General features: G+C 42.3%; 1 protein-coding gene across 1 annotated transcript; it reads right to left on the bottom strand.

Annotated features, from left to right (window-relative positions):
- Positions 1-25935, bottom strand: LOC121094850. Its single transcript, XM_040608921.1, has 5 exons — positions 25906-25935; positions 25625-25810; positions 5233-5313; positions 4734-4872; positions 1-914 (listed from the first exon to the last, which is right to left on the bottom strand). Exons 1-5 carry the CDS (start codon positions 25933-25935, stop codon positions 688-690), a joined length of 663 nt encoding a protein of 220 aa, XP_040464855.1. The 3' UTR covers positions 1-687.
- Positions 25936-27305: the final 1370 nt, after the last annotated feature.

The raw sequence follows: 27305 nt of genomic DNA, 5'->3' as shown, positions 1-27305 counted from the left end.
CAGAAAGCATCACTGGCAGTTTGTGTCACAGATGCACATCTCTGTGCCCATCAGTACGGTGTGGGCAGCAAAAGGAGGAACCACCAGCAAGGCAGCTGCCATAGGAAATTCTTTGGGCCGACGCCGTTGCTGCACACTATTTGCTCAGAGCTCACGCTTTCTAGCCTCGGTTCACCGTTTCACTCGCAAAAAATTTGTTCCTTCCTTATGTAATATTGAACAAAATAACGGTGGGTTACATTAATTTGAAATTTCACTGCTTTTTTTCTGTTTCCTTGGACTGTTAGCTGTCACTCTTCTTAATAACAAAAGAATTACAGTAGTTTCAATATGATTTTTCATCTTGATATGAAAACTAATGATAGTAATATTTTTAAAAGTCAAACTGAACTGCTTTCACTTATCCAAACCAATTGCTGCAGCATTTTGGTTTGCTAAAATTTGACATTACAGAGTCATATTTTGTTCTAATTTCAGATAGGAAAATTGTTTCCTTCCTGGGCAATTTAGGATATATTTGGGAATATTTGTGGATGCTGTGCTTTAGAATGTGAAAAGAGTATTAGCGAGGCTGAAAACATAACAGAAAATGGTCATAATGCTGCCCATGAAAATTCTTTTGTGAAACTCCATAAAATGGAAATAATATTATCATGAAAAGTTTTCTGAGTGAAACCCCATAAAATGTCACCTCTCTTCTCTGTTAGCCTGTGCAGCAGTGGGTAACCACATTCTTACCCAGGAGGATTCGCCGCCAGTTTTTGCAACAATACTACAACAATACATGTTATTTCCAGGGTGGAAAGACAAATGGACCTTTGTGGAGCAATGCAGCAGAATTCCAGCAGCCATTGAGACGGAGGGCAGCCTTGCTCTTGTTCTCCCTGCTCTTGGCTGAGCCTTCAACAGAGTTGCTGAAAATGTTACAGTAACATTATTGTAAGCAGCAGGGAAATAATCTGCCCTCAAAATCTTGCACACAGTTCCTGTTTCACCAGCACCAAATTGATTGCTTGGCAGGGGAAACACCCCCCTCTTTCCCTGACTGGGGAAACTGGGAAGAGGTCTCTGCATCACTGGGTACACGGGGCTCAGCGCTGCCTGTGCAGGAGCATCCCGGGCAGGGACTGACCCGAGGCTGAGGCATGCTCGCTTTGCAGCCAACGCATTCTTGAGACATGGCAGTTCTGTGCCTGGGAAACGGTCCATTATGACCACTGAAGCAAAGACACCAATTAAAGCAGTCCTCAGGGCGACCTCAACCTACCTGGCACATGTCAGCCCAGCACCAGGAACTGCCGGGCTAAGGGAGCAAAGGACGGACCAGCCTGCTGCCTGCAGTGCGAATTGTGCCTGGGTATCCGAAGGCTTTACAGGAGCTGAGACTATTCCCAGAGGCTGCTGTAGTAAAGACCTTTCCTCATCGTCTTAAAAATTCTGCTTTACCTAAATGTGGTAGAAAATTCATCTCACCATGCTCATCTGTGCTGGGACATTCAGAGATTTTAAAGCGACTTTGCTAATCCACCACAGGGATTGTGAAGGATCCAATTCTAATTCCTCAGCTGAAGAGAAGCTGGACGTGTTTTCCCATTTGTGCATTAATATTCAGTTTGTTTATCCAAACTTCCTGCCTAGGCAATGCTATACCTGCAGCTTGCTTGGATGGAGGGATGGATGGATGAAAGGATGGATGGGTGGATGAAGGGGTGGATGGGTGGATTTTCAGCAGAAACAGAACTCTCCAAATGAACTATAAGCAAGGATTTTAAGTGCTGTCCCTCCCTTCCTCCCTTCCCCCTACCTCTTCTTAGTGTTTAATTGAGTCATCTGTAAGCATTTTGGTAGGTCAGGAATGCAATTAAATAGCCTGTCTATCGTAAAATATTTGAGCAGTAATACCTGATAAAATCATCATTATCTTGGAGTAATTGACCACATCAGATAATTAAGGTTCCTGAGGCAAAGCTTCACCCCCAAAGGAAGTTCAGTGATATTAGAGCAGGGCTGCAGTAGTCGAGGCTATGTTAGTGTTTCCATTATAAGCCTTATATTTTAGAGCTGTGTAATTCTATCAGTAAAATGGCTATAGTCTGAGAGTGTATTCATGATTTGATCTCCTTTTTTAATAACAGAGTAAGGAAAATACAAAGTATTTTTGTCTAACAGACTGAAAAAATCCTTCCGAAAAATGAAGTTTGAATAAGAATTCACTTAAAAATAGAAAGGAAAAAAATATTAAAAATAAAGAATGCCAAGATTACATCCTATCTACAGCCTGGTGAGTCTGCGGCCTGAGAAGGGTATAACAACTAGCTCAGCAGCTCTCTAAAGCTGTGAATGACTTCGTAGTTTGAAAGTGAAGATAACTGTGTCCTCGATTTCCTCATAGTTCTAGGTATATATCTTTAAGATCTATTTTTCCCAAACGCAATCGGAAGAAATTGTAAGTAAAGCATAACACAACAGAAGCCTCTGGTCTCGGCGCAGAAGTGGACAAGTATTTCCCTCACTCAGATACGGCGTAAGAAATAGTTTTGTTACAGAATTAGTGACAAATGAGACACATCTTAAATGCCACTTAAAATACAGGATTGCCATGCTGGATCAGAGCAAGGTCCATCCATCCTACTGTCTGTTTCTGACAGTGGTTGATGCCGCATGCGTGGGAAAGGTTATATGAACAAAGCATGTGCAGAATAACTTTTCTGCATCTAGTAGTCAACAATTTAGGGTTTTCACCTGCTGTATCATGCCTTTGGATCAGAAGGGTTCTTGTAAAGAATCCCTACTTGTGTCTCAGTGTCTACTTTCAAACTCAAAAAGGGGAAAGCACCAAGTGCTGGAATTTAAAGACTGTCATGTCCTCTCCTTTGTACATCCATACTGCCAAGTGAAAGCATCAAGGAGTGAGCTCAAAGCCTGGATTGTCATAGTCCTATCTCACAGCCTGGCTTTCGTTTTAACCATGACAAGACAAACCTTCACCAGGGGTACAAGCCAGGCTGTGCCCCATGGCCTCAAGATTAGGACTTTGCTCCCTGGCTCATTTCTGGTTAGCAGGATAGTTAGAGCAGCCATGACCTCATTACTGTAACATCTCTGATCTTCACTTTCATTCATCGCACCTATTCTTTGAATCACCCTTAGAGAATAAGGCAGGAATTTGTACCTTATTTAAAGGGAGGCAAGAGTGATACAGCTAACAGCATCCCCAGAGTATGTAGGGATTTTGCCATTTTATATTGCAGACCCTAGCTGACTCAAGCTCCAATCAAATCAAGAACACTTTTAACTTTCTACATTAGTTAAGAAGAGTGCCTAACTATACTGAAAAGATGAGGGCTGGAAGTAAGCAGCCTGTCCCAGGGCTTGTAGAGGGTTTGCTCAGGTCAGGTACCAAACAGCAATCCCATTGACTGCTGTACCCTTTTTCACTCCCAGGACTCACCTCTGTTTGCCCAAACAAAGAATCAAACTGTTCCTCCATGATACAAAATAGCTTTTTCTCACTAAGCATTGGGAATTCAGAGCAAAACATTTTTGCATTGAAGCCACTGCATTTCTGTGCAATCACTGGTGGTGTTGCTATTTTGTGCTTTGCAGTTTCTTTTCTCTGGAGTCACTCTCTAATCTCTTTGATTTTTTTATCTCAGTATCCTATAGGAATTTTTTTTTGCTGCATTTGCGCTCTGATTTTTTTTCTTTCTGAAAAGTGTCTTAATGAAAAATACATACCAGAATGCTCCATGTGAGTAGCCTCCAATGCTGAAGATCAATAACAGTTTATTTGATCACTGACAGCAAATGCTCTTTCAATTAAGCAGGTCACATAAATAACTTTCTGGTTCCAACATTATTTGGAAAGGTTGAGTGTGAAATAAATGTGATTGGGTTGGTGGTAGGAGTCCCTCAAAAGGATTGGAGTAAAAAGCCACCTTAGTACTTGGATGCTGATCCTTGCTTTGTCAGGATAGCCTCAGGCAGCCAAACTGGGGTTAGAAATCTCTGCAGAGTATGCTTTGGTACAGATTTTCAGCACTTCACTGATTTTAAAAACTATGGCATTTTCTTGAGAAAAACTTTTCATCTGCCACTTTTGTTGGTTGTTCCAGCTAGAAGCATACTATAGCACACCCCAAAATTAAAACATGTGCTTGTGCATATGCCTTCCCCTCCTACCCCCCTTCTTTACATAACTCCAAAAATGTCCCATTCTGCCTCTGGGCATTGTTTCATCCCTACAGGTTTCTCTCATTCTTATGGGCAGGCTCATCTGGGTCTCCCAGCCTGGGAAAGGGTGTATACTCACAGCAACATAACCTCTCTGCACCTAACTAGAGACACACACTGCCATTAAAAATGCCAGGCCAGGTCCAGGCATGGTATAAAGTCCTAGTTCATTGAAATCAAATAGTCTTGTGACAAGTGAGGGCAGCATCCTTATAACAAAACGATACAGAACAACACATGGAAAATACACTACGAAAAGGGGGAAAGCAACAAATGACACTTCATCATTGAAAGCTTGGAAAAATAAAGTCTGCACGCAAGAAATAACAAGAAATCTGGATTTCACAGTGGGGATCTGAACCAAACAGTGGGGATTAATGATCTTTGGAGTGTCCAATATTAAATCAAAATCTAGAGTAAACGTTTGCAGTTACCCTTAATTCACAAATATTATAAGCCCAAAATCTGATCAAAGCCCTTTTGGATATTTGATTACTCACAAAGCAAGAAGAATGGTCCTTGTTTCATTTGAGGTTGGCTTGGCTCTGCAAATGGTGCTGCTGTCCTTTCCCCTTTAATTTTTCCAATACCTGGTTTCTGTAGAACAAGTTGTGGGGGTAGAAACAGATTTTGCAGCTGCTGAGAAAAAGATCAGAGGCACCAACCTTGTTTAAAAATTCCACAATCAATTTAGGAAAAAAACAGTAAAACCCCAGGAAACTTCCCAACTTCACTAAGAAGTCCTCAGTTCAAAGATAGCTGTACTAGAAGGAATCCGCAGGATCTGCCTGTCAATAGGTTTCTTAGAGGAAGAAATGTTGGGTTATGTTGGTTTTTTGGGTTTGGTTTTGTTTGTTGGGGTTTTTTTTGGTGTTTTTTTTCTTTCTCTGCCATTGAGAAACAACTTTATAACTGCAGAAAAAGATGAAACTACTAACAGGGGCTAGTGGGAGAGAAGGGTCAGGGAGGAAGGGGATTCATGTCTGGGGGGTGACTTGCCTCTGTGAACTGCTGCTGTTGATCTCTCAGCTGCTGAAGGTTAGAAGAAAATAGCAGTCTTCCATATCTTTGGGTCCGTATCTGGAAGGTCCAAGCAATCCCACGTAGCATGAAGCTGTGCTTTGAACCCTGAACTCTTGGGTGTAATATGATGTTAATGTCAACCCAAGAAGTGTTAAATGGGCTCAACTCTTCAAAGTCAATACACTTACAGGTACAGAAGAGTAGGTTCCCAAAGCACTCCCTGAAAAAACTCCATAAGATAGCTGAGCTGATGTATGACTTGTTATTTTCTTACTTAAAAAATACCCCACCTCCCCAATATTAGAGCATCTACAGATTTAAATTTCCTGAATCGTTGTGGCGGGGCACCAGGGCTTGGATGTCGTAGCCACAGGGACTGGGGCAAACTTCAACCTGTGGGTCCTTACTGAGCCCCACTGGGGTGACACGAAGGCCCAGTATACCCAGTGCCTGCTTGCATGCTGCAGACAACAGGCTGCATGAACAAGGCAATCTGTGGGTGTTGGTACCCTCAGCATGTCAGCTCCACTTCTACTCATCTGCAGCTACGACAATGATGTTTAATAGCCCTTGCTGTGTTCGTCCTCCAGGATTTAAATCACTTTCTGAACCAACTGATACTTTTGGCTTGCCCAATGTCCTGTGGACGTGATTTCCACCCTTCAGTTCTACACTGCATGAACCAAAAGGCTGGGGTTTTTTTCTTTCGTATTAGCTCTTACATTCTGAGTAACAGTGAGCAATCCAGCTATGACTACAACTCATTACTATTGCAGGATTGCTTGGAATATGAGGAAACCAGCTTTGAATCCTCGTTGAGTGCCATTTATCCCAAAAGGCTTTTATTGTTCATGAAAAACCAATGCTGAATGGCAATGAACAGAGACAACACTTAACTTTCTGGCACAGGAGTGTGATCTTCTGTGCACAAATGCATGTGGGATGAGTGCTGAATAGAAGCAAAATGAGCATGCAAATAACCCCATGCACCAACTGGTGTTTCAGTGCCTGCAGAGCTGGGTGTTCACACAGGATCTCGCTTGCATGCTTGTCTCCGGGTGGTTTGAATACTGAAACTGGCTCAGTGCCAAAGTACATATTCACTTTTGCACATGCTCTTAAAAAAAAAAAAAAACACAAAAAAAACAAACAAGAAACCCCAAACAAACACAGAAACACCAAACAACTTTCTTGAGGATCAGCCTGGTGGGTGGAATAGCACACCTGGCCTGAGTAGAGAGGCATGAGACTGACTCCAAGCTCAGTCACTTACAGAAGCTCTGTTTGCCTCAGTTTCCCTTCTTCCTTTCTGCTCTTTATTTTCTAGTAGGACTGTAAATTGTTTTGATCTGGCATAGCGTCTCTTTATGCCTTCAGCACTCCAGGGATGAGATCTCAGCAGGGAAAGGGACACACTACCCTAATCCAAATCATAATAATGACAATTGTATTCAATTGATGGGCTTTTCTGAAATTTCCCTATCACTAACTTTTATACTACCCATCACAGCTGCAAATTCCTAAAGTGACAGCACCTATTGCCCTGCCATTATTATGCATAATAATAATTTAACTAAAATAGCAACAGAAAATGTGCTTTACACAAAATGAATTCAAATTGATTTTTTTTTTCTACTTTCTCAGAGCTTATTACTAATTGGTATTTTTAGAGCAGAGATTCATTTTCCTACACTAAAATTAATGGGCCATATCAGCGGGTGTGAATCAGGATAGCTCCATTGAATTCAATGGGTCCTATATCATTTACTCCAGCAGAGAATCTCACCTACTATTCCAAAGAGCATTTTCTTTTTTGTAACTCACAAAGTAATTGCGTTTTCAGTCTTATGTCCTGATCCAGCAAATAATCGTGCAAGACATTAACTTTATGTAGATAAGAAGCACTGCTGATGCCATTGCAGCTACTGATATGAAGGAAGTCATGGTTTTGCAGGATCAGACCTCAAAATGCAAATGAAACCATTGCAAAGTCTAATGTGTTCACAGTAATATTTTACAAATGGCAGCACCTAATATGTAGTCTGGCTTAATACTTAAAATCTCTGCAAATAATTTTTTACAGTAAAATAGCAGAAATTAGATTACTTAGGTTGCTTAATACTTTTTGTTTAGCATGAAAGAATCTCCAGGTTTTTCCCCTGGAAGCTCTGTATCCCACATCGTCTGCAGCAAGTCTTTGAAATTCAGCAGGGGGATAACCTTTGGATTAAAGACGTGCTTTCTTCCTTAGCCCCCAAGAAATTCCAACTACAGTTTTGCTGAGATAAAGCGTTTTGAAATAGCCAATTCGCTTCTTGCTAGAAAATTTCGCAATGAGTACCGATTGAAATAGGAATTTAGAAGAGCTGCTTTTTTTCTCCCCGCCTCTTTCCAAGAAAAAAATCCTTTGCTGCTGGGTGTCCAGGATCTCAAATGTGATGTGTGTTATCTGATGTGCTAACTGTGCAAGGTTAAATGCTGCTGATGGTGCACAAAGGAAAAGCTTACCACAAATTCTCTATGCAACAGGAGAACAACCCTTTTAAGGAATAAAAAGGAAAAAATTGAGGTTCCAAAACTGAGCAACCAAAATTTGAGAATTATTATATCTTCAAGATCCTATATTACCTGGCCAGCTTAACAACAATCCTACACACAGTCTTCAATACCAGGGTCACACACCCTCCTTCTTCTTACCACTGATGAAATACTGACTGTGTGCGATGGGCACAATTAACATGGTACAGGCATGCATTTACCATGGAGATAACAATTTTTTCCCCAGTTTTTTGTATGTAATATGTACATTACTATGCACTTTAACATTTTTTCTGCTTTGAGGCAAATTGAGTTTGACATTTATACAAGAAGCAATAAAACTGATGCAGTCAAAGTATATTCCTAAAACAAGTTCAGTAATGTCTCTTCCAAACTACGTTTGAGTTAGTGGAATAAATGCCTTTTCATGTTTGCAGTTGAAGTACTGGCCAATTCTGCCAAATGGTTTTTGGAAAATTGCCTTCAGAATTGACTTTCCCTGGGGAAGATTTGCTTCTATGGAAAGCAGAGATACTGGGAGAATTTGAAAGAGAGAGAAAGCAAAAGGGAAGGCAGAGGGAATAGGTTAAAGGGTAACTTTAAACAGGTGGCTTTCATTTCTCTTTGCCCAAATAGTTCTATAATTTCTTACCCTAAAACTTTCTGGTTAACTACAGCAAATTTCATTTTAGCCAGAGCAGTTCCATGCTAATCCAGCTTTGTTATTACCTCAGCTCAGGTTGGATATTTCTATCTCTCTCTCTCTGGGCTTCCCATTTCCTGAGAGCAAATGCAAGTTTGGGAGTCTTGTAATTCCAATTCAGTTTATCCATCTAGGAGTCCTGAATAATTCCAGATCCCATCTTTGTTTAAAAGTGGAAAGGTGTGTACTTTTCTCACCAAGCACTGGTGTTATCTGACTTGAATAGAGATGCCCATGTGGACTGCCATAGGTCACCCTATTTCCCTCCCCCATGTAAAAACGTGCAGAATGAGAACTCTTTTATCCAGTTTGCTTAATCTATTTTGCTACCCAAAGAAGAATATTTACATAGGACAATGCATTAGCTATTTCAGTATGGTTTAGTTCACATATAGCCCTTCTGGGCTACTTTACAAGTTGGCAAGCAGTCATCCTACAGGGAAGGAATCTGCTCTATTTCATATACATTAAATGATATTTCCTAGTCCATCTATGGATGACCTGACAAAATGAAACATATTGCAAACGTATGTGTCATATATGATCAACCCCAACAACTATCTTTTGTAATACATGGCATTTACCATCCTGCGTTTTGGAGGTGACACGTAAGCAGAATAATTTTGCACACATTGCAACTTTCTGATGCTCCAGTTTGGCTTTCTGGGGTGCAGATCACCTACAGCAACAGGGTGTCTTCAGCTTGATGGGCAGAGCTACAGCAACAAAGGTGTCAGTGAGGACTCCTAACGTCAGTGTTTGCAGCATTTCTGCTGTGCTCTTTTGGGACAACCTCGAAACAGGAACCCTCTTGCTGCCTAGTTGCAGCGTTTGTTCTGTATCACTTGTCACTAGCAGATCCTGAATACCCAGAGGCTGCACCGACTTTAGCCCCAGACTCCTTGGGATTTTCTCTGAAGCCTTGAGGCAGAGCCCCCTCATACCCTTCAGGCCATGCGAAAGGGACCGCACCCACCCTTGAGACCGTGACCCTTTACACTTGGCCTCTTGGGTTTGTGATGGCACCCATGAAAGCGATATGAGCAGCTAGGAAAGGAGGAGGGAGTTTATTTTTAGGTTGCACCAGGAAAACAGCTGCAGCATTTTCTTGGTGGCAGAAGAGCTCTCACAGGACAGAGGGAGGCCTGTCTTATTGCCTCAAAATTTTCCCCTCCAAAAAGTTTCAACACTTCAAGACTCCCCCTGTGCAAATGTCCAGCTTATGTGTGCTGATGAACGTAACTCTAGAGCGTCGTGGAGGAAACCAGAACTATTTTTATTTTTGGTTGAGTAAACCTTTAGCATTTAACAGTCAGGTGTTTATTTCACTTCCCAAACTGCCTCCGGCTCCAGTAATGCTTAGCATGATCCTTTTCTCAGGGAGGGGGACAAAAAAGGGGATTGAGTTAAATGCTTTCAAAATGGAGAGGCTTGAGGAATCACAAACTCATATCCACCACCACACATCCCACCTCGGCCCCCCTCCTTCCTTGATTCAGCCCTCCTTGGAAGGAACCTGACAGGAAATATTTTAGAGGTAGAGAATTTTCAATGAAAATATTATTTCTCCATCTGCCCACTTTTCCGCCCTCGCAGGTTGTATGGCTAAGTGACATTTAGGAATGTGTATCCTGCAGGCCGCTCAGTCGCCTGTCTTCTCACATGTTGCTTTCCTATCAGAAGCGCATCAAGGCACCAGGTCCTCCTGCCTCCCGGTTGTCACAGGAGACGCTTGACCTTTCAGAGCACGTCTGGGCTTTTTGGAGTCATTTCTAACCTCAGCAGCTCCTGCAAACGAAGGAGGCTGACCCCCTTTCCACGAGCTTCCCCACAACCTTCCTGGGAGGCACAGGGAGGGTGGAGCCCACCACTGCTCAGAGCTCTGGGATAAAAAAATCCAACCACCGTGAAACCTACAGAAAGTTGGCTGATACTGCATGCACGGAACTATTCAAACCAGATGCTTGCATGCCTTCCTGCCCACGCTACCTTACCCACACTGATCCGTTCCTAACCTAACAGGAAGCTTCAGTTTTTTGTACCTTGAGCCATTTTCAACAAAAGCCGTAGTGGGAGAGGGACAGGCATGTGCTGCAATAACCTACGAGAGGCTGCAGTCGGCAAGACACATGCTTGCTCCTTCATCCGAGGGCTGCCATGTTGCACATTTTCCTTGGGCAGGCTAAATTTATCCCAGCTGGTTCGAAAGTGTTGAGGCAACATGGCTTAACAAACAGCGTGTGTCTAAGAGGGAAGAGAAAAATTACTGAAGTTAATTTGTGTTGGGGATTAACATCAGGAGGAAATGAGTAATATCTGGACACACTTCAGCTGTCCCACCATCCCTTTTGGAACTGATTTTTTTTTTTAAAAAAAAATAATTATAGCTTCTGTCTAACTCTGGTTAGAAGAGCTCTGTGTTCCACCTCAACTCTCCTGTATCTAAGCCTCTCATCCCTAAATCTTAGTTTTAGAACTGCATCCTTATCACTGTTTCTAACTTGCTCCAAGTCAAATCTTACCAGTAGTTCTAACTGGGACACATTGTAATTTTAACTTATCCTACCCATGACAACACATGCTTCTTTTAGCAGCAGTCACAAGCAAAGCTGCAGCAGATGTGGGAGGAGCTCCTTGCCCAGAACCCACCTGAATCCATCTAGCCTTGGCAAGAGAAAGATCAGGTCCAGAAGAAATGTTTTTTTGCTTTAGTGTTACTGGAATACAGATGAAAGTCAAGGTCAGAGGTTTAAAGAGCACTTTGCTACAGCAACCACATTTTGAAGCTGAACATCTCAACCCATACATCAGCAAGTGGGTTGATTTTTTGAAGAGTTCTGAACATGCCCTGAAATTAGTGAAATCTGCAGTGTTCAGCTATTGACTACAAACCTGCAGCCCAGCAAGCCAAGCATGCCAAAGGACCCTAATGAGGAGGAGAATCTGGGCTACCATTTTGACAGGCTCCAGGCAAGCAGGAAATATTCAGCCCAGACTTGCTAAACAGTTTTCACTTTGCCAATGTTTCTGTTTATTTTTACTTCAACTGCTGATTTCATTTAAATACTTATTCCACCTTCTCCCCAAGTCCCTTGACAATTACAGTCTTACAGATAGAGCCTGGTCACACTCACACTTGACAAAAAGTGATATGAAAACTGCTAATAGAGGAGGTTGCAAAACATTTAAAGAGTTCCTAGCCCCTCAAATATCAATTGGTTATATGTAAGACACAAATCCACAACCTTATATTAGCATAATTCTGTGGGTTCCCACTGGTCAGATAAACCAGTAAGATCAGAGACCATGCTTCATACCCAGAGGTTATGTTTCCATCAGATTTTTTTCATCAGCAGTGAATCCAATGCTTCCTGTGCCTGCCCTGGCTGTAGGATGCAGCTGCTGTGCTGTACACTGGATCAACTGACATTATTTTTGCTAGAAAGAACCAAGGAAAGGGTTGTTTGTTTGCACCTAGGCTGATGCAGCAGCACAAGGAAGCAGAAAGAGCTGTGGCAGAGGGGTGGGACCGAAGCTGGGGGTCATGGGGAAGCTTCTGACCGCACATCATCCACATCTGTGCCACGGTACTTTGCCATTGCACCTGGCTCTTTCACACCCAGAATACATTAGCCAGTGCAATTAATGAAATAGGAGACACATGTCAACAATTCTCTTTCTACAAACTTATCAGGTTTTTATTTATTATTTTTTACTCCCTGTGAAATCTGATTACTCATAGGCAAAAGTCTGAGGCTTGGTGGCTTTTATAATGAGTAAGGAGGAGAAAAATCCCTTTGGTTTCTTATACAAGTTCATCAGAAAGGTGATCAACCACATAAACACATACTCCCCCGCCCCTTCCCATACCCATGCATTAGCTCACAGCTGTGTGGATGTAGGCTTTGAGAGTTGAATAACCCATTAATCTCCATGTGGAAAAATCAATAAATTGAAAATAATTAGCTGGGTATGAGAAGAAGCAAAGAACCAGACAGCTGTTATTTAAAGCATGACTTAGGCATGTAGAAACAAGGTATAACAAGACATACAGGGAGCAAAGAAGGGAGGGGAAAAGGACAGGAGGATATGAAAGAAAGACTAGAGCAGTGAGTGCAAAGGCACTGAAATGCGTGTTTATATATAACGCATTTTAAGTAACTCCATACAAGCAGTATTCTGCAGTGAGGACTGTGATAGGATCACAAGGGCTTTTGGAAAACGCAGCTCACTATATGAAACTGCTCACTACAGAGGCTGAAAGGGCTCCAGTAGTCACCAGCAATGGAAAAAGGGAACAAAATCCCAGCTATTGTCAACAGGCATTGTCAAGATTTTCTTTGTGTCCAGGTAGCCAGATGGCACGATCTGCAACGAGAGTCAGAGGAACCATGGCAGGACGGACACAAGAACGGGCTATGGTACCATGTACAGCCACAGCAACAGAGACCCTGAATGGGTCAGGAAGAATATGGCCCTCTCCTCCCTCCTGTTTCACGTCACATTGACTTGGTGACAACTGCTGAATAAAAACATTCTGAGAGAAACAAATTAAATGAATGAGAAGAATGTGCCTCACCAGTGGGGAGACAAAAACAACTTAACGGCACGCTGAGACAGATCAGCGATATACCAAACTGCTCGTAGCTCAGCTATGACAGATGGTCTTATGAAGGGATATTCCAGCTGAGCTCTTAAGTGCATTATTTTTAGGCTGAGATTTAACACTCATGTCCCTGTCCAAGCCAAGGATTCTAGCTTCAGGTTTGAGTTCTGAAGCGCCAGAAACATTGCCAACTATTTTGCATTTTGTTTATGGTGGAAGCTTCATGGGACCCACTATGACAAAACATACACAGGACCTGAACTAGAAAACTGCTAGACAAGCTACAAATCCTAGGTGAAATTAAGGCAGAGATAATTTCTAATAGACACAGAGAATGTCTACAGGGAGAGATTAAGTCAGGTGCACTACAGGCCGTACACAAGCTTACTGTTTTGGAAAGGATGCATGTTAGCTGCAATAAAACATTTCATTTGTTCAGAAGAAAGAGTATCTCCCCTTTCTTGCAAGCTGCTGATCAAAGCATGAAGCAGGTACCTAAAATAAAAACTTTGAGGGGCATATAGTACTCCACGTGCCTCATTAGCACTTAATCCAGTTTTAACTTCTCCAGGAAAGTCTACCAAGTCTCCAGTCTACCCCACGTGATGCAGTAGTTCTAAAGCTCAGCCTCTCCACAAGACTCCTATAGTCACACACCACCATCTCTGCGTGTGGAGAAGCATAAATATATGGGGATTCCTCATTTCTATATTCAGTTAAGTATCAAATATGACAACTGGTACAAAACTATAAAGAATGCATGATGATTAAAAAAACCAAACAAACAAACAACAAAAAACCCACAACTACTTACAAGCCTTCTCAAGACTTAGAGTGCTTCTATCCAGAAACTGGATACAAATAAACATGCTACTTTTCCCTCTTTGTAGCTTCAAGCACTGATTAGCAAGTGCTACCACATGCAGTCTCATTAACCTGATTAGATTCAGGTCAGAAAAAGACTCACCCAGCTCTGGGGTGAACCTGATTAGATTCAGGTCAGAAAAAGACCCACTCAGCTCTGGGGTGACTTTGGAGCTGTGCTTGAGGAATACTAGAAGCAGTTGTCTAAAAGCTAATGACTGGCCCAAACAATGAAGGGAACTAAGATTTTATACCCTGATAATGACATTTGCCCAGGTGGCCAAGAAAGCCAATGGTATCCTGGCTTTTATCCAAAACAGCAGCATAGGGAAGTGATTGCCCCCCTGTACTCAGCACTAATGAGGCTGCATTGCAAACCCTGCAGGCAGGGTTGGGCCCCCCACTTCAGGAGGGATGCTGAGGTGCTGGACCATGTCCAGGGGTGGGCAACAGGGCTGGGGAAGGGGCTGGGGCACCAGTCTGATAGGGGGGAGCTGGGGTTGTTCAGCCTGGAGAGGAGTGATCTCACGGGGGGACCTTATCGCTCTCTGCAACCACCTGAAAGGGGCTGTGGGCAGGGGGGTTGGTCTCTGCTCCCAGGTAACAAGTGTCGGGATGAGAGGACACAGCCTCAAGTTGTGCCAGAGAAGATTTAGATTGGATATTGGGAGGTGTTTTGTTTTTTTTTACAGAAAGGGCAGCCAAGCACTGGAACAAGCTGCCCAGGGAGGTGGTGGAATCATCATCCCTGGAGGTGTTTAAAAACCACATAGATGTGGCACTTAGGGACATGGGTTAGTGGTGGGCCTGGCAGTGCTGGGTTATTGGTTGGACTTTACAGTCTCAGAGGTCTTTTCCAACCTAAACAATTCTATGATTCTATATCCTTGATCTGCAGAGGAGGGTGGACTTTAATGCAAATGTTCTTGTCAGGTGGGAGTTGCTCTATTCGTCTACACACGCTCTGCTTTCTCAGGGCAACACTACTTTTGTCCTTTCTTAATCTCACTTTCACTGGCTGTTCAAAGCCTGGAGTTTTGCTTTTGCATCAATTCAAGCCTCTGAAAATCACAGCCTAGTTCTTGTAGACCTCTACAAGCATCATCATGGCTAGAACTGTGAGACAATCACAGAGGAGCTTAATTCCTTCTGTTCAATCTAGTGGAAAAGCTTTCTAAACACAGTATCTTCTTGTTACTCTATCAACATTTCTTTCAAGATTTAGTGACGTATCTATGCTATTTCTCCTGATCTACATGAATATTCTCGGGACCTTTTCAAAATGTGTTTACTACAGGGCAAAAGTCAGTTTTACCATTCGTTAAGTGCAAAATTCATATCTTTAGATGCAGCTTAATGATAGGGGAGAGAGAGAGGCTGCAATGGCATAGTTCAAATGTAATTTCAAGTTCAGGGTTGTTGGGATGTTTCTTTTCAGCCACTGCAGCCACTCAGACAAGGAAAGGACTTAAATTCCAGGTTGTGGGTTAATACTTATTCTGGGGCTGTTTAGTCTTCTCCACTTTCTAAAGACAGCGTTTCCCAGGATTTTTCATTTTATATAGGTAGGATGACAATTCCTCCTGCCTTTCTTTTGATATCCAAAGCTAATATATTTGCCCTTCTCATTTAACTCAAAAGTCTGTATGCCTGTTCTTCTGTTAAAGGGAAGAGATGAAAAGTCAACTACTTCTTCTCTGAAGAGGCTGCTTTTAAGAGTTTGGATGGATCTATTTGACTAACAACAGAGATCAGGACAAAAAATCATATGGGTTACAATAGGAAATAAAAGGACTTGTCAGTGAAGACAAGAATAAAGAGGCCAGCTGAATTGTAAGGATGAAGGCTATGCTAGTTCTCCACGTGAACTCTGTGCTGTAGGAAATCAGTGGAAATATGAAAAGAAATCCAACAGGCTCCAGAGAGTAAATAAACCTGTGATATGTGAACCTCATCAAATGTAAAAAACAAGGGCTAAGAGAGAAGGGGTTGCAATAAGGACTAGGATGACTCAAGCAAGTATAAGGATGTCAGCAAAGGCTGTAGACAGGTTGAGGAGTAATTCTGGCCAACTCCAGTCAGCTAGAAAATTGTCCCTCAGCCCTCCTCCCCACCTGAAGTGAGGCTGCTCTGGGGGCCAAAGCAAGTCTGGGGCTGGGAAAGCCCCAGCATCTCTGCTTGGAGCAGTAACTGTGTTCAGGATTATCCTTTTACTGCATTTCTACTTCACTGTCTCTTCAAGCCACTAAGCAAAAATAACATACAAATAAATTACATGAAAAAAAGTCCAGGTAGGAATAAAACACTAGTCTTCTGCTCCTGAAAAGAAGCAAACTCTCCCCATATGGTTCTGTCTGGTGACAAAGCCTGGGACGTGCTGAAAAGCGCTCCTTGGGAATGCAAGTCTGGACAGCTTTGCCAAGCCTGGGGAGCATCAACCGCTCTCCCTGAGCAAGCCAAAGCCCAGCAGTTTCTCAAACAGCAGCCGGTGTCAGGCTCTTACTGAACATACCCTGCTCTGGTGCTCCAGCCCCTGGGCAGCAGCACGGCTGCATGTAGAGTCTTGTGGTGGAGGGAAGAGGGAGACGAGAGAGCTCCCAGACTGACAAGCAGGTTTTGCGGTTTTGTTTAAGATGCTGAATCAGAGTTTCACCTGGAGGGGAGGCAGAAGGGGATGGATCATGGTTGGCAGGTGTCTGCAGGAACACTCCGATTCGCCTATCTCTAGGCTGGCAGACAGCACTGCTTGGCTGCTGCGTTTGTTTCTGCTGCTCCAAAGGCAGTTAACGTCATTGGCAGACATGAACATGCTGGTTCTTGTTCTGTGGCCCTACCAACAAGAGAAAGCTCCTTTGAACAAATCTGCAGCAATTTGAAGAGATAATGAAATTCAGCATCCACCCAGGCTGCTAAGCATACTGAATTATGAAAGGCTCAGAGCTCAGTTTGCCCTGCCAGACTGTCCTCTTTGCCCCAAGAGCAGCTTCTTGTGTTGACTGCACTTATTCCACAGTATAGGTCCTAGAAATCACTCTGAGGGGGTGAACTGTTGCTTTGCATAATCACAAATGGTACAAACACAAGCAGCAGGTCTTGATCATTGAACATGCAATGGAGAAGCATCACTGAAGCCTGCTACCAGCTCAGAAACAGCTGTGCCATAATCGCACAAAGTACTAACTAAGCATCCAAAATGGGGATGGGCCAGGTTTTCATCAGAAGTACATTAATATTCTTCACACTGCAGTGAGCACCAGTAAACTTCTCAGCATTTGGCAGCGCTTTGATTATTGACTCCAGTGAGCTGTTCTGTAATTTTCTGCCTTTGCCACGGATCATTCCCTTCTGTCCAGTCCTGTTGCACCAGTGGATGTACCTACCTGTGCTTCCCAAGCTGTGTTGCTGTGCCAGGTCACTAGATGGTGTGCAACTGTGCTGGTGCAGGTGAAGTCAAATCAGGAACAGGCTGAGAAGAGGAAGTGGAAATAAGATGTTCTAGTTCAAGTAGGAGAAGGTCAGAGCAGTAGCAATGCCTTCAGGTCAAGATTAGATGCATGAGCAAAGCTGGTTGGGAAAAGCTTTCGTAGCTCCCAGTGACCATATTATGCCAAGTTTACACCAATCTTTTTGTGCCCTCACTTCCCCGTGTATTGAAATTCACAAGGAAGACAAATAGCTACTTCATTGCCATCTGTTTTTATTCTGCTAGATAATGTAATCAAAACCATTCTATATACAAGAAGTATTGGTTAACTAAATAGCATCCAAAATACAACCTATGTATTTTTGAAAGGCACCAGTATTTGTTGACATTCGAGACTGGAGCAGCTAGATCAAGACAGGGCAGGTGACAAACCAGGCATTTCTCTGCGCCTTTGCTATTGTTTGAAAACTTCCATGGAAGGTTGTGGGGGGGTTTGTAAAAAATAAAAAAAACAGTGGTTGCTGAAATAGAAATTTATTTTCTGAATTTTCTTTGAAACACTGCAGTTCTTGGTTTAAGGATTATTTATTTTCCATGTTTGGTTTCAGGAAACTAAAAAAGAAGAAAGTAAGAAAAATGTTTGCGTGTGGGAGAAGGCTTTCTTGAATGTAATCTCTCCTCCCTTAAAAAAAAAAAAAAAAAAAAAAAAAAAAAGCCTAAAATTATTGCTGCAGATAGTTTTTGCATTGGCTGAAATCTTCATTAGAAACTAACAAGCACATAAATGAACACACTATCAATCAAGTTCAGTGACTTGCCCAAAGCCACAAGGACAAACAACAAAGCAAATCCCTGAGTGCTCAGATCCAAGCCCCATGCTCTGCTCCAGCCACTGGGCCTTGCAGATCGCAATTAGCAACAAGAAGACGAGATCTACCAGAGATAAGTGGGCCCAGCTCAGTCTCTGACTCTGCTAAGTTTGCCTCAAAGTGGTTATGTGGGTGGTGCAGAATTTGTCAAACAAGATGTTCACAAAGATCTCCCTGAGCACAACCCAGAAAAAAATGAAGACAACCCTACCATAAAGTGACACATAATTCAGCTGAAGTGAAACATACTGATGCAACAGCAGAGAATAACTCATTCCCCTTAGGCAAAACTCATCCAAAAAGTTAATAATGAAAACTGGAGGACTCCAAACCATTATTTTTACTTTCCAGGCCAGCAGCAGGGATAGCTTATGTGGTTGGCAGCTGACTCCTGAGTTTTATTCTTGTTTCCACCACTAACTCACTGTATGATACTGCAGCGTCACTGCTTTGGGCCTCAGTTTACTGATTGGGGCAAGGTGGCTCTAGGCTGATTAAAAAATATTTAACTGATAGGTGTGAAATATTCCGAATGAATATGGATGGGGCTCGATGTTGAGGCTGATGCTGATGACCTTTTCGGAGCCTGCTTTCTCTCTGTGGTTTAGAAGAGGGTAGAAGAGGGAAACATCCAAGACATGCGTATGTAGACTGGAAGGAAAGGAAAGAAGGACAAGGAAGGGGAGTGATTGATTTATGCTGCTGTTCCTATTCTAGGTACTGTGAGAGCTATCAGGACCACGTCGCTGGCTGGGCAGGAGCCTGGTGGCTGCAGCTCCCGGAGGATGGCTTTCAGCAACACAAAGGGTTGTACCAGCACCAGCCAAGGAACCGGGCAGGCTTGGGGTGGAGGCTGGCTGAACCTGCACTGCTGACAAAAAATGGTGCTAAAACTACAAATGCAGCATCATCACATTCTCTGGCCAGGCCTCTATGGGTGTAAATCACTCGGTCCTGGGAAGTCAGGGCAATTTAAACTTGGTGAGAGTGCATCCCTGAATCGCATATAAGTTGCCCTTTAAGGTGGTCCCTCAAGGACTGCATCATGGCAGGTGTTTGCTTTCACCTGATGGCTTCCAGTTCCAATTCGCTTACAGAATCAGTAAAAACTTCAGAGCTCCCTCCATTCACGAACCGATGTTTCTGTATCTGTTTCAAGGCAGATTCTTGAAATCAAAAGATAACACATCTGCTTCAAGCTTCTGCAAGAAAAAGGAGAGTAGCCCTGCAGGTATATGGGGATGCAGAGTTCAAATTTGCTGCTGTCCGTGACTATGACTCAGAAACCATGGGAAAGAGGTCAATGCCTTAACACTGGCCCATTTTTACATGCATGCTGGTCTGTAGTTTGGGAATGGAATACAAATGGAACTCTTTCTTGGAAGGTCATTGAATTGAGCTGAACTGACCCAACCAGTTACTATTGGCTTGTAGAAACACCATGGACAGCAATATTTATGATGATTACCCTGACAGGCTGAGTAATTGTTTTGCAGCTAAAATGCTAAAAGCAATGGAACTGGATTTTCAAAAGAAGTATTTCATCAGAACTTCCTAAATAAAATATTTGTGGGAAGTAACTGGAAAATGGAACTTGTGGCTGGATTTGTGCTAATATATGTGTGTGTATATACACATATGTACACAGATATTTCTGTATAGATGTATAAAATTGTGTTGATCAGGAAAGGGGAGAAAGCAATCTCTTTAGACTGAAGGATTCCATGAATCTTCCTGAACATGTCTATTGCTACTAATGTCATTAGGACCATCATTTCATTGGTAGTACTCATACACATAAACATATTTTCAGGGACCAGAAATGTAAAAATCATGAGAGTTATACATGGTCTAGAATAGTCAGTGTAGTTTATAGCATGAACCTACAGCTTTGAATATTTAATTTTAGAGTTACATGAATAGTGAGAATGAAGCAATTTCTTTCCTCAGAAGTTTGGGTCTAAAGAATCTGTACTTTTCAATCCGTTGCCTTATTGGGTATGCCACACACAATATTACCGCACGTTTTATCCTGAAAGAATTTTCACATCCAGTCTATTCCTACCAATTACTAAAAGTCTGCACTGTGGAATTAAGCAGGTGAACTACTGCAGCGGCTCGTCTCCTTATCTTCTAAACACTTCTGGTGCGGGAACAAGAGTTTGAAGGGACCATTTTTACACATTTGTGCTGTATACAAATCTCTACTTATGAGTTACCAGGTTATCTTTGCTTCAGCTAGTAAGTGAGATTCAGATCTGCTTTCAAATAAGCTGAGACATTTTAAAAATGGAGAATGTAGGTCAGGTGTTGATTTGCAACCAGTTCATGAAGTTGAATTCTTTGGTTACTGGATCTTCAAGATACTTAGATGCTGAGGTTTCTAAATTGGCGTGACCAGATAGACACCACAGCTGCATGTGGTGGAAAATGTGTGTGTAAGCGCTAAGTTGTGGAAACTACTTTTATAGCAGGTGCATGGCCAACGCACATGTGCATCAACATGATTGCTTTCATGGAAGCGTGATCCTCAAGGCTTAGCCAGTTTGAATAATCAATAGCCATGTCCATACTCAGGTACCTCTTTAAGGCAATGCCTGGGAATTTACCACAAGCTTTTGTTAATGCAAACCCATAGCTAAACCCTGTCCAACCATGCTACACTGGAAACGGCCCTCCAAGGAACACTTCTTTTTCATAAAGGGATTTCCTCCAGTGCCGGTTCACAGCCCACTCCTTGCTGTGCTTTAGAGCCACCATACCGCTCCCCTCTCAGCTGCTGCAGAAGCACATATATATAATCACTGCACAGGAAACAAACCATTGTCTAAGTTTCACGACAAGTACTACTTTTGTGTATTCATGAATACCACAAAACCACTAAGTAGTCAAGTTAAACATAGATACTCTGAACACACAAATGTGAGCTGGATTATATGTGTTTTTGGGGTTATTTTGGCAGGTTTTGGATTTGAGAGTAACCTAGGTTACTGAAGTCTGCTATGCCAAACTCAGCTCTGGTCCCTGGCTTTGAATGTCATGCCCAGCTTCCCGGGCACTTAGAGGACACAGAGAAGAAACATTCCTCTGGTAGATTTGGCAGGAATCTGTTTTATCAAAGCCAACAGAGGTGGGGGAGAAGGTAAAGCTTTCCAAATTTGGGTCCAGAGGGACCTGGCAACTCTGCTGTGCTCTCAGAGATGCAAATATAGAAACTTCCATGGGTGGTGAGTAAATGGGACAAGAGCTCAGGATGACTTCATCCTTTTTTCCCATTATTACCAGGTATTCTGTAATAGCACTTGCAGGCTATAACCAAGACTGGGACCTGCTGTGCTAGCACTTGTATGGACAAGCAAACAGACACTGCTTTTGCCCCGAAAGGTTTAGACTGAGATCCTGAAAGCAAGATGATTTCGACTTTAAGGACGGTATGACAGACAAAGAGCAGCAAAAGAGGGAAGCGAAGTGACTTGCTCAATGTTAGGAACGCTTCAGAAGTCTTCTGCTGCCTGTTCAGCCAGTTTAGATGCTCATGGGCTGTCCCAGATAACCACCACAACAAAGTGGAAGTCACTTAGTGGAATTAGAAGCAGAAGCTATGAGTGTTCACTCATAGCCCACAGAGTTCCTAGATACCAGCTACAGTTCTTTATCATTTGAATTTTTAGCTCTTTGGGGACTGATTTTACTTAGTATCTCTCTGGTTTCCCACCAAACCCTTTGTGAAGAATTCAGACATTTGTAAAGTTGTAATCTACGTAGCAACAGTTAATCCACATCCTGAAAGTGATTTTTGATGTATCTGCATATTTTTCAGTTTCCCTCTCTGTCCCTATCATGATATCTGGGAGCATTTGCAAATCAGTTAAAAACATCATACCCTATCAGATATGAATAACTATGTTCCTTCTCACCCATCCCCATCCATGCTCCAGGCTTCCACTTCCCTAGGCAGATTTCTCAGGAGCAATCTGAGCGAATAGCTAGCCTTGCTGCGTGCTTTGAAGGGCAATACAGGTTAACTTTGCCAAACCATTAGGGAAAGCAAGGTGTTGCTTAAGCTGAAGGTCCTGATTAGGAAATGCCTTCATCCACAAAGGTGTACGCCGACCCCACCCGCACACACAGAAAGTTCAGATCACTTAGATGCAAGTTTGCAGTTGATCTCAACATCTGTAGAGATGAAAGGAGCTGCAGCATCTAAACCATGCTGGGCTTCATTTGGAGAGATCCAAACTGGGAATTTAGATTCCATTGCAACTGGAAACAAACCGGTAACCAGTCCAGCCTGCCAAGCAATGCAGCAATTAATGAATGCTCCCATAACCTCCCTGCTAGGTTATTCCAGCAGCACAGTTTGCTCTATGTTTAGTTTGCTAGGGTTTCTTTCTAGAATCTTAAACACCATCAGTCTGACACAGCCCCAGTTCAGAGACCTGGGGAAAGTAAATTACACCACTGAGCTGCCACTAGCAAGTAATACTTCCTGAGTTGCAAACACCAACTTAATGTGATGTGTTTCAACCAGAAAAAAACACTTTAGGTGCTGGAGTGTGAAGGGAGACACAGAAGAAGCCTTGGAAAGCCATCCATTAATAATACATGGCCATTTTCCATTACGTGGGACAGCCCTTCTCTCCTTGCCTTGGCACGAAACTGAACCCCAAGTGTCTCATGGAGGACAGAAAGGGCATCCCTGGAGTTACTCAGATGAAAGCTGGGACACAAATGAGACTTGGCCCTTTCTGCTCTTGCTCACTGAATCCTGGCAAAGCACCTGGCTGTCAGGGAGCTCTTTGCCTGAGCTCCCAGGCTGAGGTGGGAGTCCCTCTTCTCTGCCATTGCCACCGCCAGGCTTCCCAAGTGCCATTTACGCATCCAGAGCAAGTGGGATTCTTAACTTCCTATTGACTGAACTCCCAAATGGTCTACAGTGATTACTGCACTTAAAGTACACTGACCTTAAACTCCACCATTTAACATTCTTTCTCCTTTTAACACTCAGTCCAGTTCTTGAATGACCACACTGTCTGGCCACCAAGACATAATCTTTAGACTTTTCATGCTTTGGCATCCCTTGACTTTCCCTATAACATGTGACTCACATATATGCATCTTGCTTACAGGCTGGAGAACACTGTGTTCTCTCTAATCCTGAAATTCTTGGCTCAGTACATTCTCAAGTTAGCAGTTAATTCTGGTTCGATTTCTGAGGGACACTGAGAAATGAAAAGCCAAAATACTGAGTACCTCACTGCAGCGGACCAAGGGGATTCCTCTGACTGTAAATTTCTTAACAGAAAAATGTCTGTTTTTTCTGGGCAGGCCATCATGAAAGAAAACGAAAAAACACCTCCTCCTCTTCTCATCCCACTCATTTCTGTGAGGGGATTTGGTCTATATTTTTTGAGGTCCTGAAGGATTTGGAAACCTTTTTCTTTATTATAGTGTTGGACTGAGAATTTCCTTTGATTCCTCCCTATTTGTTTTAAGGGAATTCTTCCTGTTTACATAAATTAAGGATCTGGCCCCTGGTTTCCAACCCAACCAAGGACGACTCAAGTACAATGAGACAGATTGTCCTTGCAGGATTTCTAGCTGTGTAGAGAATCCAAAGTGCCAGAAATCTTGTGGCAAGCACGGTTTTCAGGGAAATTCCACCCCATAGTTTCCATACATGTCATATAAGTAATATCACCCCAGACTATAAACCTTCTGAAATCAGCCTGCTGCATCCAATGCTTCTGGCTATATAATAATATGATATATTTGTGTGTGTGTGTGTGTGTGTGTGTTTGTATGTATGTATGTTTTTTCCTTCTGCTTTAAACTACCTCACTTAAATTGTGACACCAGCATTTCTCATTCCCTCTGGAAGTGCGGAAGGACAGAATTTATCTGGAGGGTCCCATCCTTCACTGGTGAAAAAAGTGCCACTGAAACTAGCTGCAGTGGTGGCGTGTGCTGTCAGTATAGCCAAGTGACACGTCAGACGCTTCGAGAGCATCCTTTGGAGCTAAAGCTCTGACACATTAACTCATGCGGAGGAGCAGGAAGCTGAATACTGAGGTTCAGTTCTGGATCTGTCCTGGCCACAAACTCCTAGCATTTGATGGTAATTTTGATCAGATGAATTCCTCCTATCAGGAAGAAAGGCAACGTACGCTGGTACTTTAATTTCATTTCAATTTGCTTTAGCAGAGATTTATAATTATTATAAGGAATGATTTTATAATGTAATTCTGTGTTGTCAGAGTAGGTTAGCTTTATGACCTGCTTTAAAAAATAAATGCAGCTTTAATTAAAACAAAACCAAAGAGAGAAGTACAGTCTTGTACCAACATGTTGCTGTCAGCACCCTGCTAACTGTCTGAATTGAACTGTAAGCCTCTGCTCAAAGATACCAGTGCCAAAAACAAAGCTCATGGCACATTTAAAGGTACCGCTGGCTTATTATTAATTTGTATCTTAACTTAGTATTGCTGGAGGTTTTCTAATAACAATTATGATGACTGTCAAAAATCAGACAGCGATGAATAGCAAGCTTTAGTAGGCTGTCAACTTTAACAGAAGCATAGCTGGGTGCATCAATAAACCCAGCCCTCCTTTTGCTTAGCAGCCGTGCATTTCCATTACCTGAAATGGAGTCACTTTTGGCTTAACCTAGTACGAGATCAGAATCAGACTCATTAAATTTAGCCTTCAAGCTGCCATCTTTCATGAGGTAAGGTGATTTTGCTTCTACATAATGGATGTCACAGAGCTCATCTTCAGTACATGCTCACACTACTTGTAATTTTCTGTATTTGCATTACCTGACATGTGAGACAATATTAATGCTATATCACACTGAAGTCTCTCTGACATCAGCAAATAGAGCCACCATGCAAGCCAGAGACTTTCTAGCATGCATGCACCACACAGAGCCCCTTTTTGCCCTTATGTCTCCCTCACAAGGTCAGTGATATTAAGCTGACATATTAAACCATTTTAGTATCACTTTATCAGTATTCTTCATGTCTTAGTGTTCATCGTGCACCAAGATCCGAAGAGCCGTTGCTTGGCTGATGCTACATGGCTTGGTATGGTTGATATATAATATTCTCGTGGGAAAAATATGGTTCCCTAGAAGTCAATGAAGATTTTGATTTTGATTACACTAATGTTAGTTTCAATATTAATAATTCTATTGATTTCCTTCTCATTAACTTCAGAGTTAGAGAATTATCTAGTCCATAAACTACATTTTGGGATAGGTATTCATTTTTTAATTATTTTTACTGTCTTGCTAAAATGATTTAGTAAGTGGACGAGAATGCTATGGTAGGATTAATTATGGGTCCCTGGTAAGTGGTACATACCTGGCACAAACAGGTGGCAGTTTCTAGGTGAACGGCGAGATGCAGAAACAAACGGGTGAGAGGCAGATGGCATCCTTTATCTCCAGCCCCTCTGTGCAATACGTTTACCTGTGTGCTCAGACCCACGCAAGAATCCACTACCACGGAGTTTCCCAATGGGGACCTCAAGGAAGGAGTCTGCAGTAGCTGTCAATATTAAAGAATCAAGGCCATGTGTGGGAATGTAAAGCTAAATATTTGAGGGACAATTTAAAGAAAATGAAGTCTCTTCACTAGCATACATTTTTAAAAACATCTTCTACAGAATACATGGGTGAAAAAAGTAAAAAAGAGCTAACAGTTTAGGATTTAATTCTTAAGCAGTTATCTCAGGGAAAAAATGTACTTTTCAGAAAACGTATTTTTCCAGCTCAGATTGTCTAGTCTGACACTAAGACAAGCAGCTTCAGATATTATAATACTTCCTTTAAAAGTGCTATACTAAAACCTGAATTTCTTTCTTCCAAGATGGATGCACTAGTCTTCTGTCTTGGTGTCATGGGATAACAGATGGGTAACGCTCACTTCTATGCCAAATCAGAGCTTGGTTTGAAAATTCTTAGGTCCTAAATGTTTTGTTCCATTAGAGAGCTGGTAAATCACTCCTTCTAAACATTTTATTACATTTCTAGTCTTGGCAATTGGTGAATACCCTGAGAACCTTTTCAGAAAATACATAGTAATTTATAAAATGTATTTGTTGTCATTTCTCTCTTCGATTAACGCATACCTGGTCATAGGGTCAGGTTTAGAAAAGTCTTCCTTTTTTTAAAGGCCAAATATTTGAGAGAGATCAGCATACAGTGTCTGACTTGTGCTGCTCGTGGCTTTGGACACCGCTTGGCCAGGGGCCATCTTTCTGTTCTGTTACTCCATCGAGCACTGATTCACAACTATATTTCAGGCAGTGTCGTGCAGTAAACAGTAACCATCATCAGCAACTGTACATATCACCTGAGGCACTAAAACTAGTCAGGAGAGATGCAAAGATAGTTCTAATAACTCCTGAAACACTTTTTAATGTTACATGCCCGTGATAGGTTTGTAGTTATGAAAACCTATCAGGATCCATTTGGGATGCTTTGCACTGCGACTAGGAGTCTCTTGGAGTATGTGCTTGCACAGAGCACATGTCACATCTGACACAGAAGTGTGCCTGGTGTTCCTCTCACTCTCATTAGTCTATTAAAACATCAAAAAAAAATATTGTGGTGTATAAGAGAAGTGATTGTCTGGCAATAAGGTTTGCTCTGGGAGACATGACAAGTGTCTAAGCTATATGCCATTAAATGCATCGTGCTTCTTAATGTTATCTTGGGCTAGAGGGAATATTGTGTATAGTCATGGAGGAGGGGGAAGGGTTCTGATCCTGCTTTTTGAGTAACAGTTGAAGGATGGTTCCCCAGATAAGACCATATTCCTTTTTCTCACCACATATAAACACATTTTCCCCTTCCTCCCATCTCAGGTTTTAATGTATGTTAGAGCTCAGTGGAACTGTGATGCTGGATTGGCCTTTACTATGACTGCATGCTTAATAAATTAATAACTATTTTCTTGCTTGGTTCCTCTTGCAGAATAGCTCAACAACAATACAGTGGGTTAGCTTGGTCTCACCCAGTTTGGTGGAAAGTGTATTCAA

Source organism: Falco naumanni, chromosome 10 (assembly GCF_017639655.2).
Source record: "Falco naumanni isolate bFalNau1 chromosome 10, bFalNau1.pat, whole genome shotgun sequence".
Taxonomy (NCBI): Eukaryota; Metazoa; Chordata; class Aves; order Falconiformes; family Falconidae; genus Falco; species Falco naumanni.
This window is presented reverse-complemented; position numbering and strand designations above follow the sequence as displayed.

What these genes read in the sequence shown, in the direction of transcription:
- LOC121094850 (XM_040608921.1), bottom strand. Translation starts at nt 25,935, where the DNA reads ATGTATTCTGTAGAAGATGTTTTTAAAAAT. An exon ending in CTGCCACCTGTTTGTGCCAG is followed by an intron (nt 5,314 to 25,624) that starts GTATGTACCACT and finishes TGGACCTTCCAG; the next exon opens with ATACGGACCCAAAGATATGG. An exon ending in AACAGCAGCAGTTCACAGAG is followed by an intron (nt 4,873 to 5,232) that starts GCAAGTCACCCC and finishes TCTTTTTCTCAG; the next exon opens with CAGCTGCAAAATCTGTTTCT.